Here is an 18,665-nt window from a genome sequence, read left to right on the forward strand (position 1 = left end):
CATGCAACACCGTCACCTTGATTGCAGCTTGGGTTAGTGACTTAAGACTTTGTTTTCAACACAAATCTTTTGGTGGGCATCTCCTCCAGCCTACGTTTGCACTGGGCTGATTCCTTTTGCTTAACACCTTGCATATACAGCGTTTCCTACCCAGCCTTTTCATTCCCCGAAGGATGGGAATCTGGGAAAAACTCCCCGCAACTCCACCACCGCCCCCACACCCGGCCGAGGGGGCAGGCGGGCCCTACAAACCCGCTCTCTCGGCCAGAGTGCCGCGCCCCCAGTGCCTGCCGGGATGTGTAGTTCAGAACGCGGGCGACCGCGCCAGGCGTTAGGGAGCGATGCGGCCCTCGAGAACTACATTGCCCAGCGTGCCTTGCCCGCGTGCGCGGGCGGTGGGCGCGGGTGCGCGTTGCCGGGCAGTCAGCTGGGCGCGGGGCGGGCGGTCGGGCGGTGCGGGTGACGGCGGCAGCGGCGCTCGGGGTTCGGTCGCTGGCTCAGGGGAGAAGGCGCCCGCTCCGCCATGGCCGAGACGATCGCGGACACCCGGCGGCTGATCAGCAAGCCGCAGAACCTCAACGACGCCTACGGGCCGCCCAGCAACTTCCTGGAGATCGACGTGGGCAACCCGCAGACGGTGGGGTGGGCCGCGGCCGCTTCACCACCTACGAGATCCGCGTCAAGGTGAGGCAGCGCCAGCCCGGCCCGGGAGCCGGGTTGGCGGTGTCGGGCCCTCTTGTCACCGGGGGCTGGCCGGGGTGGCGGTGACGGGCTCCCTCCGCCGTGTCCTTCAGGACCCGTGTCACGGCTACTGCGGTGCCCGGCGCCCGGAGGCGGTGGCAGAGCCGCAGTGGACTCTCCATCCTCGGCCCGGGGTTGATAACTCTGTGACGGGCTCCTGGTAGCTAAGGCGATGCAGCTCGGTTCAGATAACTAAAGGACAAGTGCTCTTTCGGCTCTGCTGTGTACAGCTTGTCCTCAGACTGAAATATCGCTGTACTGTGAGCAATTGCTTGTCTGTCTCCAGGTAAATAGAGGAGGGCAAACTCAGCTCTCTGCGATGGAGTAATATGGGTGGATCTGCCCTGAGGAAGAGGTCAAGTTCAGGATTCCAGCGGCTTCAGAAAGTACATAGAGAAGGTGTAAATAAGTCTAGAGGGCACACGCGCTAGATCAGAGCCAGCTAAAGTGATAAGGTGCGTGTGTATGGGGGAGGGCTTCCTGTTTTCTTTTGTACCTGAAATAAAACTGTGGTGCCTAATAAATAGGGCTGTTTCTCGTGATGTGCTGCTGTCAAATACTTCTTCTTAGTAACACTAGAATCCTTCCTAGCTGGAAGGGCTGTGTTCACTGACTTGCCCCAAAGGCTAGTAGTCTTGAGCTTGAGAAAGGCTATGTGAAGTCATTACTGTGTTCCCTGGCCTTTCTAGTTTCATAAACAGGGCCCAGAGGAATGGTCAAAAAATGCAATGTCTACAGCACAGTCCTTATTGTGGCTGGTAGGGACTTGAAGCAGGGAATCCTTTTTGGTCTGCATTGCCAGAAGTAAACTGGGTTGAGAAAGCTGATGTCTTATAGATGGGGGTTTTTTATAGCTTGCAGTTGAGTCTGCTACCTTGTATAGCTGTACTCTGTTACAGCTGATGGAACCTGGTCAGTTGTTATAGTAAGTAATAAAGAGTGAAGCTTCATTGAGTCCCTGCACACATTCTCTGCAATATGAATTCTTCATGGCAGGGAAGGATACAGCTGAGGGCTGCTGCCTTGGTCACTAAAATTCACTGGACGAGACTTAACCTTGTGTGGATTTTCTGGTGTTAAAGGTCTAAGTCCCCAGCTTAGTGTAACCTTACTTAAAAAAGCAAAATCAGCTGAAATCTAAAGCTACTAAGGAGGATACTTCTTTATTTCTGATGCTTATAAATTGTCGTGTTCAGTAGCTATTCCTGTGTTTCAGGATGTGTCAGTGGGGCAGGAGGAATAAACTAACACGCTTTCAGCCTATATTTGGCCTCTGTGTGAGGTCAAACTAGAACTTGCAGATTTGTGTTGCATTGCACCGCCCTTATCAGAACTCTAGCAATCCACTTAGAAGAAAGACGTAATTCTACCTTGCTGGAAAGTATTTGCCCCTTAAGTTCCTGATGATGTTTCTTTCCATAAGACTGAGCATTTGGAATGGCTGGATCCAGGGAAGATGATACAAAAGGGACTTGGCTGTGATATGGCCTTGGGAATTTCAAATTTCCTGTGATTAAAAAATAACAGTTTTTAAAAATACTCAACTGAAGTTCTTCATCAGAAAGGAAAGCAGAAAAACAGGTTTTGAGACAGGTTAGTCTTAGCCCACCTGCTGTTTGGGGTAGAAAATTCTAGATTCCTTTGTAATGAAGACCAAGAATGATTTAACAAATGCACACTGTGATAGTACTGTGACCTTCCTCTGTTCTTCCTTCCAGACTGATACTATGTAAACATTGCATCCTCCACCCTCCTTGCTTGCATCTGTACATGCCTGTATACAGGACTGTCTCTTTGATCATGCCCTTTCGAGCTGTGCACTGCTGTACACATAGTTCATAGCTACCATGAACTGTAAAATTGAGTTTTGTCTCTGTGTGCTGGAAGGCTACAGAGCAGGTAATACAAGTCATGCAGAATTATGTTCACTGTCTAAACTTGTATCAGTTAACTGCTTCTCAGCAGAACACAGACCATGTTGCTAATATGCAAGTTTCAGCGCAGAGGAAGAATTCGAACATGGCTTGCTGTGGTATTGTATTTGTGAAAGATAGGCTTAGTAGCATAAGCTGCTTGTTGGAGTGTGGCTGACAATGGCCACCAGCTGGCTTCTATGGTTTGACAACTGCTTGTGGTTACAGAAAGTAAGAAAGTAGCAGCTGATGTGCAGTTTCCCCCAGCAGTGCTGGTAGTAGCAGCGGAACAAACCTGAGAAGATGGTGTGAGTTACCTGTGTTGTATCTGGGGAGCTACACCTTCAAGTAACACCAACAGTAAAATGTTAAGTGTGCAGAAATGGATGGCTTAACTGCTGCCAAATTCTGGTGAAAGCTAAAGGACAGCAGCCTCACATTACAGCTGGCGATCATTCTAAGCCAGAAACATTGTCAGAGAGGACACTGAAATTCAAGTTTGCGTTGAGACAATTAGACTTGTACCATTGTCGTGGTGTTTACAGACTCTGTAATTCTATCTTTGTCTAACTCTCAAAGCTTAGCTTTTGGGGTTTTTTGGAAAGACTGAACTTGCTAGCAGACTCTTGAACTGATACTTGATAAAAAGTATCTTGCAAAATATATGTGTGTGAAATACTGCAGAGTTTCCCCAAAGCTTTTATTGGCAAGCTTTCTGCTGGTACTGCAGTTGAAGCGTATCTGTTGTCTGGAAAGCAGCAAGTGGAACAACTTCATGCTTTAGTTCTTGTAATGCTGTACTCATCAAGTTCTGGTGGAAGTCAGAAGGCTTATTGGGGAACTCTATAAAGTTTTGGGTAGACTGCTCAGCAGTACGCTACTGTGTAAGCAAGTCAGTAGTATTTTGGAACTTAGGAAGGTTTGTCACAGTGAGTGTCTCTGTGCAGGGTGGCTGTGTGCTGGGGTAAATGCATGGTGCTTTGACAGGCCTTTGAGGAGTTTTGAGAGGAGTGCTGCAGGTAGACCCTATGCAGCAGTCCTAGCTTACTTCACAGATGGACAGTTGGCCGAAGTATTGACTTTCTGAGCCTGAGTCTGTGCATTAAGTAACAGTCTGTTCTTGGCAAGCTGGGCAAGGTGATGACAGAAAGCTTTCCACTGTAGCAACCACTGTAAGGCACACAATGTGGCAGTGTGCCACTACAGTGCAGCCTAGCAATGAAAGTCAAAAATCTTGTTCAGAAATAAGTGATAGAAAATGCCACCCTGCTGTGCTAAAATAGCAAATTCGAATGGGTCATGTTTTTGACAGGGTACTTGAGAATTTGCTTTCCATCAGCAGCATCAGGCAGTGTGTTTGTTCCATTCTGAGGTGTCCTTTGTGTGTGAAGGCTGAGGGTGAGCTAAACTGGGAATAATGCAGTAGGGTATAAAGCTTCAAGTGCTTCTTCTAGCAAAATAAAACTTGATAAAGTACTCATCTCATCTGAAGGTGTCTAGATGATCACAATATGGTGACTGTGCAGCATTTAAAACTAGACTGCCTACTAAAGTAATACAGTAAACTACTTCATTGCCCTTACCTCTTGAGGAAGAATGTGAACCAAAAGTCACATTTTAAGTGTAAATACTCTTTCATGCTGTTTCTCACAAGTCTTTATTAGCTCTTTTCTCCTTCTTACTAAACCTTTTCAGGCTGGGCTTGTTCAAGTCAACGCTTTTGAATGAGGGCATGCGAATACCTGTTACTATTTATGGGCTAAAAGCCAGTCCTCTCTCTGAATTCCAGGAAGCAAACATAGAACAAATTACAATTGTCATATTATCATCCTACAGCATGTATTTAGTCCTCAATCCAGTTCCAGGTATCATTTATCTTCTACTGTAGTTGAGAAATAGTTTTCTTGATAAATGGGTCAAAAGGAAGGTCTTTGCTCAAGCAGATTCTGTGCAATAGCTTCAGCTGTTAAATCCTTTAAGGAGACAAGCTTTACAAGCTAACTTTGATCCAGTGACTGGTGACACACGTCAGAGCCATACACCCAGTGTAAAGTCAGTGCCATAGGAGATAAGCACTTTGGTTAGAATACTGTCAGCAAAGCATATGGGTATCCAGGAACTTGCTACAAAAAGGGAAATATCCCCTTGGCAGCCCTGAGAATATCTCAGTTGGTTAGAGCATGGTGCTAATAACACCAGGCTTGTGGGTTCAATCCCTGTGTGGACTGTTCACTTAAGAGTTGGACTTCATGATACCTGTGAATCCCTTAGAACTCAGAATATTCAGTGACCTGCAAATAAACTGTTAACACTATTTTGTCTGGATTTGTTTCTGTAGAAGTAAGAGTGACTTCTATGTTGCCCATTTTGGTTGGATTTGTCACCTAGACTAAAAGGTTAAATCATCTATTTATGGTTAGTGAGAACTTGCAGAGAGGTCATTGATACTCAAACTGACAGAACTATAATAAAATACCTGTTACAGGAGCTGTTAGTCCAAGTAGTTAAAGAATTCTTTTTCGTCAAAGCAAAGCCAAACTAAAAGCCTTTGTCATCTTAGTTCTGTTCTTTAATGTTGAATGGCCTGTTGCCTCTAATCAGCGTTATTAAACTTGGCACTAAGGTATATCTTAGCTTTTTGAGATTCCACAGTGCAGTGGCTTGTCTTTGGGTGTAGAAAGGGAATGCCTTGCTGTGCTTCCAGATATTGTGGAATGCAATAGTTAGGTGGTACCAATGCTCTTTAGGACACCAGTCAGGTTTCCTGTATCTTCTGCAGAAAGATTTCTGTAGACCTGCAGAGGTGCTTGACTGTATAGGTCCTGTGTAGGGAAGGAAATGAATACACAGGCTGTGAAGTGCCTGCAGTGTTAAGAATAGTATTGGTTTCAAGGGATTGGGGAAGTTTATCTGAGTACTGCTCAACTCGAGCTACTTTTGAAAGTCCTGTTCTCCCCTTAACCAATTTTTTCAAGACCTAGTTTGGAAACAGTATTTACATTTGAGCACGTTTATAGTAGTCTGACTTGTGACTTACTGATTGGAATCTGACAGCTGTGATCAAATCAAGTTAGAGTAAGACAGAAAATGAACTGAAAGTATAACTTGCTCAGAAAGCACTTTTCTTGTGCCATGTTTTGCAAAGTGGTGCTCTTGATCTGATGGATGTGTTTTTGAAATGTTTTGTCCTTGAACAGTTCCAGATCTCCTGTCCTTCATGTTTGGCAGGGTTTGAAGCTGCAGATTCTTCCCCCACCATGAAAAGAATCAAATCTGCCCTTCCTGTAGTTGACTTCAGCATTGTACAGTTTAATAGTTGAAGCTTGTGGTGGAGTCATGACTAAACACTGACTCAGTGTGTGTTTAGGGATGCATAATCAGCACTAATTCTCTATTTCTCTACTACTACAAATCTTGCATAACACTGCAAGTCTGCTCTAATTGTAGTAAATTATGCTTTTAAAACCCATTCTAGACACTGCTACCCGTTACATATTTTCAGACTCCTCTACAAAGAATAAAAATGCAGTGATTCAGGTGACCATTTTTCTGTTCTACAGCCCAGGTACTGCATCTTTACAAACATTAACTGTTCCTTCAAGCAGTAATTCAGAAAAGGATAACTGGAAGGCTAAGAATTTCCAAGGGCACTGACTAGGGAAACAGAGAAGTAGAATGGCTTGGATGAAAGAAACTTCCAAAGCCAGGAAAGTGGATTTACTCTTGAGCAGCTGTTTCTTTCTGTAGAGGTTTGTAATTAAACTAGGTTCAAGAGGCTGGTCCAAAGGTATTGAACTAGTTTAGCATTGATACCTGTTACTGTGTAAATAAAATAACCAAGTCTCTGAATAGTGCTTCTTATTAGTATATTAGTTTAACTGGTGACTTGCACTCCTTTTATTTCAGTGTATACAGTGCAGGCCTTGATTGTCATGTTTTAAGATTGCACTCCAGTACAGTACAGAACAGACCAAATCAAAGGGAACAATGAGTAATCTTTGTAGGACAGATGGCTGTGATCCAGGTAGGCATATGATGCCAGGGAGTTTTGATACGTGCTTATTTTTAGATGGCTTGCTGAAAAAGTGTCAGCTTGAACTTTAGAGCAGTCCAGTCCCTGCTGCTTTTCGTCTGGAGAAGTAAATGATGCAGCAGAGGTTTATGTCTTCTAACAGTAAGGGAAGTATTTTATGTAAAGTTTTTTCACTTGATGAAGCAATGCCACTTGCACTACTGGAGGCTGTTTAACAGGTGCATAGTCCAAATACCCTGTGAAGCTGTAGAACTGAGTGAAGGGTCTGAAAGTGCTATTGTTGCTGTAACTTCTAACGTAAAAATGATGGAGAAGCCCTAACCTTCTACTGAAGGTATAAAAACAAGTGTTCTACCAACTGAAGACGGGTCCTTGAAATGTTCTTTCTGTGGCTATTTCTTGAGAATCCAATTCAAAATCTGTGTTCTGCCCCAGAAGATTCTTCCATATGACAGTATAGTTTGTGTTGGCCACAAAGCCTATTTGAAAGTGTAACTTTAAGCTAGTGTATAGCAGCTTAACTCTAAAATCCAGAAGAAAATGAAGCTATATATTAAGTGGTTTAAAGCCATCTCTAGACCTGGAAAAAAAACTTTAGAGATTATTTCTTATGGGCTTAAGCTGTAGCACCCTCTAAGTGGTAAGATATGCTGCAAATTAATGAACAGGAGTTATAAGCCTTTCTATAGCTTTTAGTGGCTGCTTAAGAATGTGTTACTGCTCCAGTAAAACTGGAAATATGAAGAGAGTTTTTTGCTACTTAGTAGACACACTTTTAAACTAGTTAACTTACTGCTTTTTTTCTTGCATATTTGAAGTATAGGGATACTGGACTGTCTCTAGCTCACAAAGCATATCAAACATTTTGTTTCTGATAAAAAAATAGCAACTGCAGCAATTCACTGAAATTTTTTTATGCCCATTTGACTGTAGCTGATGGATGTCAGTAATGATGCTAAAGCATCAACTTAATGTGATCCCTCTTCAGTCATTCCTAATGAGGAATGAATATGAACATTACAGTAGGTCTAATCAGAGCTGTTATACCTTGAATTGTGTAAAAGTAACAATCCCTTCTCTTTCAAATGAATATTTGATATTTCACAGGAGACTTTGGCTTGCTAACCCTGATCTAGTTACTAGTTCTGTCTGGGTGTTGTAAAAGTCTTTGTCCAAATGAGTCCTTAAAGCAGGCTCCTGTTTTTATCTTTGGCTTCTGAGTGTGGAACCTGAAGAATAAAGCATCACTAAGCAATCTCTTTCTCTTGACTCACCCTATTTAGAGTCTTTTGACCATGGCACACTGTAATTCAGCTGTTTATGATGTTGTTGAACTTGATCAGGTGATGATAGATGCTTTTTGGCAAAATACAGATATCCCTATGCTCATTTTTCAGAGAGCAACTCTGGACTCAAAGCACTGGATTTGGCAAAGGTTAGTTCTTGTCTAAAGACTGATAGTCTCTGATACTGTGTTGCTATTAGGATTTCACTGCCTTAGTCTTTAAGGTAGAAAACATCCTGGCTCCATAGCTCCAGTACTGCGGAGTGGGAAGCTCAAAAGTTCTTGGTATAGTTTAAGCCAGCATTGTTTAAAACTTGCAGATTTTTAAGTGTTCTCTTAACTTTTATTTTTTTAATATGACATACCTTCAGTAGATCTGGACACCAAGTGGAGAAAAGGGGAGGTAGAACTCTGTTTTGATGAAAAGGACTGAAACTTAGAAAAATAACAATCTCTAGTCTGACATTTTGCAGCAGGGAAAGAAGCTTTCCTTCAGTAATATACCCAGCAAAAGTCTAAACTTCTACAAACTGAAGTTCAAAGCATGTTTTCCTTCTTTCTTGCTTTTTATAATTGTAGGAAATTGAGAGGTAGCTGCTTATGTCAAGTCGGGAAGGAAACAAACCACTGGCAAGGTTTCTGCAATAACAGTGGACTGCTGGAGCCAGTTTTTTGTACTAAAGGACAGCAGGCTCTTGCCTTAAGAAAATTGTAATACTTTTTTTTATCCACCATGAATGCTACTTACTGTGATAGCCCACAGCTCCCATTGAATGTAAATGTAGCCAAAGGGTGTAGGCTCTTGACAAAGCTTACAGCTTGTATGAGACAGTCAAGATCATTGAATTTAGCTTCTGAGAGTCAAAGCCACAAACTTTTATCAAAAGTGAGCTGTGTGCTTTCTTTCACTCTATTTTAATGGAAATAGAGTTTTCTCAAGGCTACCATAATCTAATTGAAAAGATGACATCAAAGTAGGTGCTGTGGCAACAGTGCAGCTTTATTCTCAGTCTGTTAGGAATGGGAGACATGGGCAGTGCAGTGCTGCTGCTGAGTGTTATGGTGGCAGATGAAGAAATTAACCAAATTTACCTCAAAGTAGGCTGAACAGCAACATCTGGGGAGTTTGTGCTGTTGCGGGGATGGACTGGGCTGCAGTGTCATACAATCTTGTGGAGTGTCAGCATGTTCTTTGAAGGAACTCAAATGCTATTTGCATTTGATTTATGTCTGGAAACAAATTTTTAGGAGCAAGTCTGACTATTTGCAAGACTTTTTCCACTCAGTGAATAAGCTAGTCTAAAAACTAAGACTTAAAAATACTTAGAATTATTTTATTAATGTAAAACTAATTATAAACTAATAAATTACTCTAGTTTTCCTCCTGCATTTAAGGTAATTTGTTTACTGGAGTGGCTGCATTGGATAACTGTATCTGAAGCTGAGTGGACAGTAATGACTAGTATTCAAACTACTTGCATTCTGCTTGTGAGATTATCTTCACTTGCATACAAAAACAATTTTTCAACTTCTAACTGGGTGTAGCTTGGGGAGTGATTGTAGTAAGAGCTGGAAGACTGTTACCTGGTTATCTAAGCTACTGTTTTAGGACTGTCATTTGCTTCTGAGGTGAACTGGGAATCTCCTGAGCTTGGAGTCGGACTCAAAGTTGAGTATGTTACGGTGACATAAATGATGCTGAAGAAACATGCTTACTGTGAACACAGATTTTGCCCTGAAGTCTGTTAGCAAGGAACCACTGCTTCCCATTACTAGTTTGTGGAGCACTAGCCAAATGACTGTAGAAACTTGTTTGGCATCTGAGTGGAGAAATGCAGGAGTGACTTAAGGATCTGGGTTTGTCACCTGTTGTTTAATTATGTAATGTAACTTGGCACCAGTTTTGACAATATTTATTCCAGTGTACTGGCTGGCTATTAACTGCCCCAGCAGAATACAGACTGTTTGACAGTACTCAGAGAAAGCCTAATGGTGTCTACATAGACTCTAGTAAAGAGACAGTGCTACACAAAATCTGTCTTGACTTAGTATCTTTCTGTGGCTTAGGATTTTGGGCTGTGTGGGACTTCTGCAGAACTGGTTTGTTTGTCCTTCTGCAACAAAGCAATTCTGACTAGTGACTTTTACTTGTCTAATGTCTTGGATGATGTGTAATCCTTTCAGGTTGAGGGCTTGCATTCCAACTCCTAAGCAGCATGATTTTGGACTAGGAAGCTGTTGAATTTTTTTTTTTTTCAATGAACGGTATAATTATTACACTGCTGAAGAAAGAATTGCTGGAGAAATTTTGCTGAAATTATCACAGGAATGAGCTATGCTCCAGGGGCTGTTCCAAACTGGGTCATGAGTTTTGTGATAGTAGACTTTGCAGCTCAGCAGGCCAGAAAGTTGATATTATAATGCTGAATGAGCATGGGCAGAAATGCTCGTAAAAATGAAACTAGCCTGACTTCAAGTTTTGCATCTTACTCTTGTCTCTGTTCTAGCAGACAAACAAAGCACTGGCAGTGCCCAGAATAGCTGTTGGCACCTTAGTGACTTAGAAAACAAGGATAACTCAACGTAAAAGGTCAAGGGGAGAATAACATTTTTGATAGCCTGCATGGTCTTGAAATGACACTGTAATGGAAAATGAAAGTTTCTGTTGACTCTTCAGGATTGTCTCCTTCTACCAAATTCTTGTCCAATGAAAGCCCATGCTTCAGGAGCTGTCTGACTTGCGTAATGAAAACTGTCTATCCATGGGAGATGGAGGCAGTAGGGCATGCAGAAGCCCATCCTACTGAAGGAAAGGGTGGTCTGCTCAAACAGAGCAATAATCCTTAGTGACAAAGGTCCGTAGAGAAACTTTAGATGTGAATGTAGCCTGAATTAAAAATAGGACCCTAAGATGTAAATAGGTTAAGCAGTATAAAACAGGACTCTCAAATTGCATTTTTAGATAGATCCTTCCTTACCTGAAGAACACTGCTTTATCAGTATGTACTTCTAGAGGAAGGAGAATTGCTGCAGTTTCTGGGTTTTAAGAAACATGAGGTTTAGAAATTGATCTCTATAGATAGCTCTAGTTCATATCCAGACCAAAGGACAGCGAACATGTACTCTGTTTTAGAAAATAGTTGTCAAATTGTGACTCGTGAAACACTTAATTTAGTGCATGCCTTTTGACATACTTTTCAATCTGAACATTTCCAGTGCTTATGATCAAAATTGGAGAAGATTTTTCAACTCACAGGGAAAGGAAAGGACTTTGTCCTTTTCTCCCACTTGCTAGCTGGGCTAGCATGTCAAAAGTTCAAAAGGGAATGTAGAAGGTAAAGTGATCTTAACTGGCACTTCTACCCCCACATTGTATCTGTAAGCCTGATATGTTGTTTAGAGATTAACTTTATAGACTTCATGCCTAGCAAATGAAAAGAGTTCCTGAAGACCTGGGAACTTACTGGTTTTTAGCAGCTTTTATCCAGTTCTAATCCTGTTTTTAGTAACTTGAGAGGAGAAATTAATATTTTCTGCAGGTGAGAACCTATATGCTAAGTATTTTGAAGGGCTTTCTACCTAAGACACTGACAAAGAGTTGATGTTGTAATGTGTAATGGTGAACTTTGTTAAAAAACAACAGCTGAAATCAGAGGAAAATAATCCAGTACTTAACTTCTGGGAATCTCCTTCATGCACTCTGGGGGACCTAGCTATATTCACTCTTGAGTAGAATATTCTTATCATCAAGACAAGAGTATTTATTTATAAAGCCTGACTTCTGATGTACATCTTAAATGCAATTTTATTATTAGTTGCTAGCACAATCAACAGTATTTTACCTGGGAAAGAGAGCTTGAATGCTTTTAAATATTTAGCAATAAGACACCATAACAAAATACTGTTCTATACTTTATCACTTGTAAATTGTGAACTAACTGGCATAATGTGAAAGTACACAACTAACTTGTCAAGTACTTTAGTGTGACAGCCAGAAACTTGTTACTGGCTGGCAGCAATACAATGACCCATAGTCACAGACCTGCCTAGTGCCGGAAAATATCTCTGCAATTAAACCTGTCTTGAGCTGCCAAAAGTATTCCCCAGTGGTAGCTTAAGCATAACATCCTGCAAATGATACTGTACAGGGGTATCCATTCAAACTGTGACCAGATCCTGAGTTAGATGCCCAAGAGATTAAAATAAAACAACAAAAACGTAAAAGGCAGTAGCTGAGAATGATTACTGTGCATCTGCCAACAGGAAAGCTGGATGTAACTGTAGTCCCATGTGAACATCAGCTTCCTAGGGTACTCCTTGAGAGTCTTCTTCAAAAGTATACGAAGACTGTTAGTGAATATGCAGTCTGACAACAGTAGGCATTTTTCTGTGACTTCTGGTTGTGTCTGGTAATTACAGGCTCATGGTCTTACTTTTAGGAGGTCATAACTCCTAGAAACAATTTTGTAGTGTTCTAGCCAAGGTGTCATTAGGAGAGGACTCTCTCACTGTCTGCTTTTAAAATAACATGCAAGTTGGGTTGCAAAAGTGGCATAACACTGCACCCCAAGAATGAACAGAAGTAATGCAGGCTCTGACACAAGTTAGTATAAGGACTTGTATCAGGGTGCCTGTGTATTTAACATGGTCTTGTGCAGCATTATGGCTTACTCCTATTTTATGTCCCTTTCAAGGGTGTTAGGATTCAGTGCTGCCTCCTAGCCTTGGGCAGCAAAGCTCCCCCTAATCATGCTCTACTTGGTTTAGCTCTGTAGTCAAGCAGTCTGATCTCCTCAGCACTGAATGTTGTAGTGCATCTCAGCCTTGTTGGCTTCTTTGGATCTACCCAAACTTGGCAGCTTGTGCTACCAAATCTTCATCGGTCCTGAATGGATTCACTGTAAGACTTAAAGGTTTTGCTTTTGAAGATGTTGGAGGCCCTGTTGTATCAGGGAGTAGAAAAGTACAGGACTTGGTTAATATCCTGTGCTAATATCTGAAACATTCCCTTGAATGCAGTAAGAGAAGCCTATGTGGAATAAGACTTTCTTCCTCCTTCCCTCCCCACCTCCAATTTTGTATATATTGGGAATCCAGCTCCTGAGACAGTAAGAATAGCAGATGCTTCTTCAACCTTAGAAACATCTCAAGTGGCCAGCAAATCAGATATTCTGCTGGGTGATATGATGACAAAATACTGGTGATTGGGATACCATATAAATGAGGCTCATAGCCATGCAGTTCAAGGCACAGCTTACTCATCTAGCTTAGAACCTTATTTCTATTTCTGTATCTTGAGTGTTTCTTAATACTGCTGTTGTTGCTTAAATGGAACTAATGTATAACTTAACAGCTTGGTTCTTGGTTCTGCTTATCAAAACTTCTAATCTGTCTAACCAGTAGCTTGTGTTCTTGTTTTCAGACAAATCTACCTATCTTCAAACTGAAAGAATCTACAGTCAGAAGAAGATATAGTGACTTTGAATGGCTAAGGAATGAACTAGAAAGAGAAAGCAAGGTGAGTAAAGTGAAAGGTAAATACAAGTCTTCATAGACATACAAAGAGTCATGATGCTGAAATGTTTTCATTATGTTATAAAGCATGTATCATATCAAGCAGTTACTGTGGTTGAAAATGCCCAGAAATAAACCAGTGTGTCAGTCTTTTTATCAAGCCTTGGTGCTGCAATGCCAGAGGCTTTTAGTTTTAATGGGTTTGGGTTAATTCAGAGTTGAACTACTTGATTTCAGCTTACCTGTGTGGGCGGGTACTGTTCTTCTCTGCTTTTGTTTTATTACTTCACTAGGAATGTGACTGATGAGTTGGGTCTTCTAGGAGGAAGAGGTGGATGAACTTGCTTACAGGCTGCTCTTAAGGACACTTCTGTAAATCTTTCAGGTTGTGGTACCACCTCTACCAGGAAAAGCTCTTCTCCGTCAGCTCCCCTTCCGAGGAGATGATGGTATATTTGATGATTCCTTTATAGAGGAAAGGAAGCAGGCTCTTGAACAATTCATAAACAAGTAAGTGTTGGGTCTAGTTATTTAGAGACAAACCTGGAGCTCAGCTCTGGAAAATTGAATTAAAGCTACTCATCCTCTTAAGGATGGTAACTGCACTAGGTTCAGAATACTAACTTTCACAAAATCTTGCAGAAGGACGTACTAACATTACTCATCCCGTGTTTAGTTTGGATATCTTAGTGCTTACCAGAACAGCTGAAATGACTGTTAGTGTTGTCATTAATTTATGCAAATTGCTACTAAAATTATAGTGTTCAAAATAGTTCTACTTTATAATTTCTAGAAAGGTATCCTCCAGTTGGGTGAACAGTAGAGCTTGCAGTGGGCTTACAGCAGTTTACTTTGATTGCAGATATGAGGTATTATCAGTTTGTGTAATTATGCATATTTTCTCTAATCATCCTGAGAATCTTTCTGAAGATGTAAAAACACTATTTGAGGCATGCACATGCAGTTTGAAATAGACACTTTGGATTTTGTCGCTGCCTTCAAAGGGTGAGCAGAAATTATAGTAACAAAGTCTTACGATTCTTTTTCCACCATCTGACACTACTAACCACTGTCTGTACACTGGCCTGAATAGGTGGTTTAATCTCTTTAACAGCATGGATCCACACAGTGGGTAAGGAGTGTTGTCAGTTAACCAGCTCTTCTGGTCTCTATAGTTCTGTTCAGACCAACTGGACTTGGGACTGCTCCCTCAGAGAGTTCAAGCCTGTCAGTTCCACTGGCATTCTAATCTTGTTCAATAGTAATGCTGTTTAACAGGAACAGAGGATGCCTGTGAGTTACGCCAGAACTTATGAAAATGTACTTAGCAGTTGCTGTTAGTTCAGGCATGTGTCTTGGAGTTCACTAAAACTGTCTGTCTTGTACAACTAAGCGTGACCATATGAAATCTCTGAAGTTTTTCTTCATGTAGTTGCTTCTTAGCTCAACTTAGAAGTATTGCTAATGGTTCTGAATAGCTAAAATGCTTCAGATTGCTTTTTTTTGCTGTTCAGAGACAAGTGGAATGAACTTCCAAGGCATCTAATAATAAAATGGAATGTGTTTGGGTTTTTTTAATGCTGTAAAATCAAGGCAGTCATGACTGTAAAGTACAGCCTTTATCCATGCAGACTTGGAACTCTATCTTAAATGGGGAAGAAGTGCACTTACTGAAAGTTCTGTATGCTGAGTCTGGCATGGAAGAGGGTTATTGGTGTTCTGAAGCAGCTAATGTGAAACACAGTCATCTTTACCTTGACTCTGATAAACTCTGTATAGCCGACAGAAATGGAATGGCCAGTTTATGGATATCCATTTTCCAATCCTAATGCGAGTAATAAATTGACTTTGTGGAAGTGTAAAATTTCTTGGTTAATTTTTCCTCCTTTGAAACATAAAAGGAGATTAATGTAGGTATTGATGTAGTGGCAGAGTTGAGTACATCTGGAATAAGGCTTTCCAGGCACAAACCATAGCAATTTAGCTCATGAGTTCTAATGGCACAACCAACTCATTAAGCAAATATTACTGAAGTTTTGAACCATGTAGAAGCTTTAAGGCTTCTACCAAGTACTCTGGGCACCAGTGAACTTAGACCTGAAGGTCCTTTGCACTGTACATTCACATTATTGCATAATCAAAGCTGATCTATGCTTCTAGAATTAAAGAGTCCCTCGGATAACTGATACCACTGGAACAAACAAATCTTGGTGCACCAATGCCAGTTCTTGATATCTGGAAGTGTGAGATGGATGTTGTTGAGGCTTTGTCCCTCTAGATGTAAAATCTGAATCACAACAGTGCAGCTTACTTGAGTCAGCTCCCTTGGGCCAGTTTGCTGGCTCCACCATCAGTACTACATACAGTGACATTCACAAGGGTGGTTATGTCTCAACACTCTTGTCTGCCTCAACCTGATTTTGAGACACATAATTCTTGAAGTAGCAGCTGCTATGTGTAAGGGTCACCTTGGTGAAAAATATTAAGGGAAAGCCAATGTGGAATGAGGTATTCCTGTGAAACCAAGAGCTGAATCAGAGATCAGATCTAGTCTTGCAATTCAGACACCCAATTTTCAAGCCTTCCTGAAAGGGAGAAGAAATATGTTGCTGCCTTATCCTCTCGTATATATCTTTTCCTTGAAGTTTAACACCAGTAACTTCATTCTGATGGGTAAGAAACTCAAGCTAGTTACTCTAGTTGATGACTAGTTACTCTAGGATGACTAGACTGTCATCCTTGTGAACTACTGCTTGAGACTGTCGGCCTTTTACTAGGACCTGGCAAGATGGATAGGTTTTATAACTGCACTTGAAATAATCCATTAATGTTGAATAGGAGAGCTCAGCTTCCTCATTATAGGTCACCCTCAGTGACGAGTATGTTCTGTGGTGAAATAAACACTAATAGGTAAATTTGGAGAAGATGCACAGAAGTGCTTGGAAATGGTGCTGAGCCATTGGAGCTGAGTACATATTGCATGTGTTCAACCAGATGCCTTCCATTTTGGGTAGAAATGTTCTGACAGATACGGAGGACGCAAGGCTTACACAAGCTGCCCTTGGGATGGTGGGGGACTGTCTCTCCTAAAGGAAGAAGTCTGTCTTGATTGACCAAACTGGATGTAGTTTTTTTCAAACCAAACTGCATTCAGTATTTGTGTCCGTAAGTGATGAACTTTCAGGTATCTGATTCTTTTGGATTTTTACCTACACAGGAGTCTGCATGGTATTTTAAGGGTTCAAATGCAGTACCTTATGATTTTCTTCCAAGTTTGTGTCTCCTAATTTAATTTCAGCTCCTTTACTGTTAAAATGATGGGTTTTCAGTTTATATGTGGAACAAAATTAAATCTATAGTAGATATGCTGGTGTCCCCTAGAACAGGCAAGCTCTGTCTCCTGTGTTTGAAAGCTACCACATGTGCAGTGAGCAGAAGGGCCAGTACCCCCTGGCTGTGTGCAGTGCTGCCCATACAGGCCAGGGGCACTGACCCTGGGGAGTCGCTGCCCGGAGCAGTGCCAAGCCTTCGGAAAGCCTTCGCATCCCCTGCTGGAGCCAGGCTTCAGCTGTGCTAGGACGAGCTGCTGCTCAGTGACACTGACAGCTGAGGGGATAAGTGGCCTTTAGAAGGGTGTCCTGTGGCAAAGGTGTCAAGACCTTTAAAAAAACTCCACTTGCCTTTCTTAGCTCTAGGTTTCCTAATGCTAGAATGATCACTTACTTGGATAGTCCCATCAATTGCAGGTGACAGATGATGATGTAACATGCTTCCAAGTGATCAGAGGTACCTCAGGGTTCCTATGGACTAACTGCATCTGGGGGAGCGTGACAAATCTTGCTGCTAGACTGCATTCTAGTCACCAACAGTGAAGTGAAAGTGGAATCTATGCCCAAGTGCAGAACAATAGGTTATTGGTACAAAACCTTGATCTGCAGGATAGCTGCAAGTAGGTTCAACTGGTTCACACTAATGCTTGTTTTTTTCCTCTCCAGGGTTGCAGGCCACCCACTGGCACAGAATGAGCGTTGTCTTCACATGTTCTTACAAGATGAAGTAATAGACAAAAACTACACACCATCCAAAATAAGGCATACTTGAATTCTAAAAGCATCTTCTCAAATATTAGTGGTTCTTATGCTTGGTTTAAAGAGGTTGTAGTTTGTCTTAGCATGCTGAGGATGAACAGGCACAAAGTCTCCACTAACACCAGTACACTGCTTGGTCTTTGCATAGGCTTTATAGCATTTAAGAACTCACTTGTCTTCTAGCTAAATCCCTCTGAATCCTTGATTTAAGAGTATTATGCTATGAAACCATCCACCCCTTGCAATGTCTCACAAACCTTTCCACTATTATTTGCAATGACTTAACAATGTTTACTGACTTGGCCTTACTTGAACTTTCACAACTGTAGTGTCACGTGTTCACTTGTATTTGACTAAACTGCTCTGCTGTTTCTGAGGTAGTCACCTGTCTGAACATCTGTAGAAAGATTGCTTTATTTCTGATATCCTGTATGAGAAACACTTATGCAATTGTCTTCAAGCTTGTAAAACACTTTATACTGAAGTAATGAGGGAATTATCTTTATATTCTGTAAGAGGAAAAAAATCGAATTTATATACTAAAGTAACTTGTCTAAAGTTTTGAAATAAAAGTGAAAATACACTTCAAATGTTTTGTCACTGTTGACCTTGAGTGTGGAGTGTCTCATGCTTTCTGAGGAGGAGGGGCTTGACTATGCTAAGTGAATTGGTGTTACAGCCTTGCTGTGATGCTCTTCCACAAGGTAGTTTTGTATTACTAACAGCCAGCACTAAGTATCCTTAGATGCTGGCACTCACTCTGTAAGTGTTAAAGAACATATAAAGGTATTAAAGGCTGTTTGTGTGCTGTGGAGCCAAAGTTGGCATACCACTCATGATAGACAGTCAACAGATCTGTGACTTTAATAACTTTGGGGAAAGAGTACCTTTCTACTTGGCATGAGAAGTGTCAATCTAGCTTCAAATAGCTAGTGAAAACAATGCCATCCTATAGAGAAGGGAATGTTTACATAACCTATAACATCAGTCCTAGATTAAAGTAGCTCTGCTCTATAAATAGAATTGGGAACATGAAGTCATACAAGTCTGCTGTAAGATGTGATCATAGACCACTTCCTTGAACACTAAAG

The 18,665-nt window shown here is 41.4% G+C and overlaps 1 protein-coding gene across 1 annotated transcript; it reads left to right on the forward strand.

Annotated features, from left to right (window-relative positions):
- Positions 1 to 415: 415 nt before the first annotated feature.
- Positions 416 to 18,181, forward strand: SNX3 (sorting nexin 3). Its single transcript, XM_039569004.1, is given in 5 exon segments — positions 416 to 641; positions 644 to 684; positions 13,395 to 13,490; positions 13,872 to 13,996; positions 17,482 to 18,181. Coding segments are annotated over 5 exon segments (486 nt in total). The 5' UTR covers positions 416 to 523; the 3' UTR covers positions 17,588 to 18,181.
- Positions 18,182 to 18,665: the final 484 nt, after the last annotated feature.

Source organism: Corvus cornix, chromosome 3 (genome assembly GCF_000738735.6).
Source record: "Corvus cornix cornix isolate S_Up_H32 chromosome 3, ASM73873v5, whole genome shotgun sequence".
Lineage (NCBI taxonomy): Eukaryota > Metazoa > Chordata > Aves > Passeriformes > Corvidae > Corvus > Corvus cornix.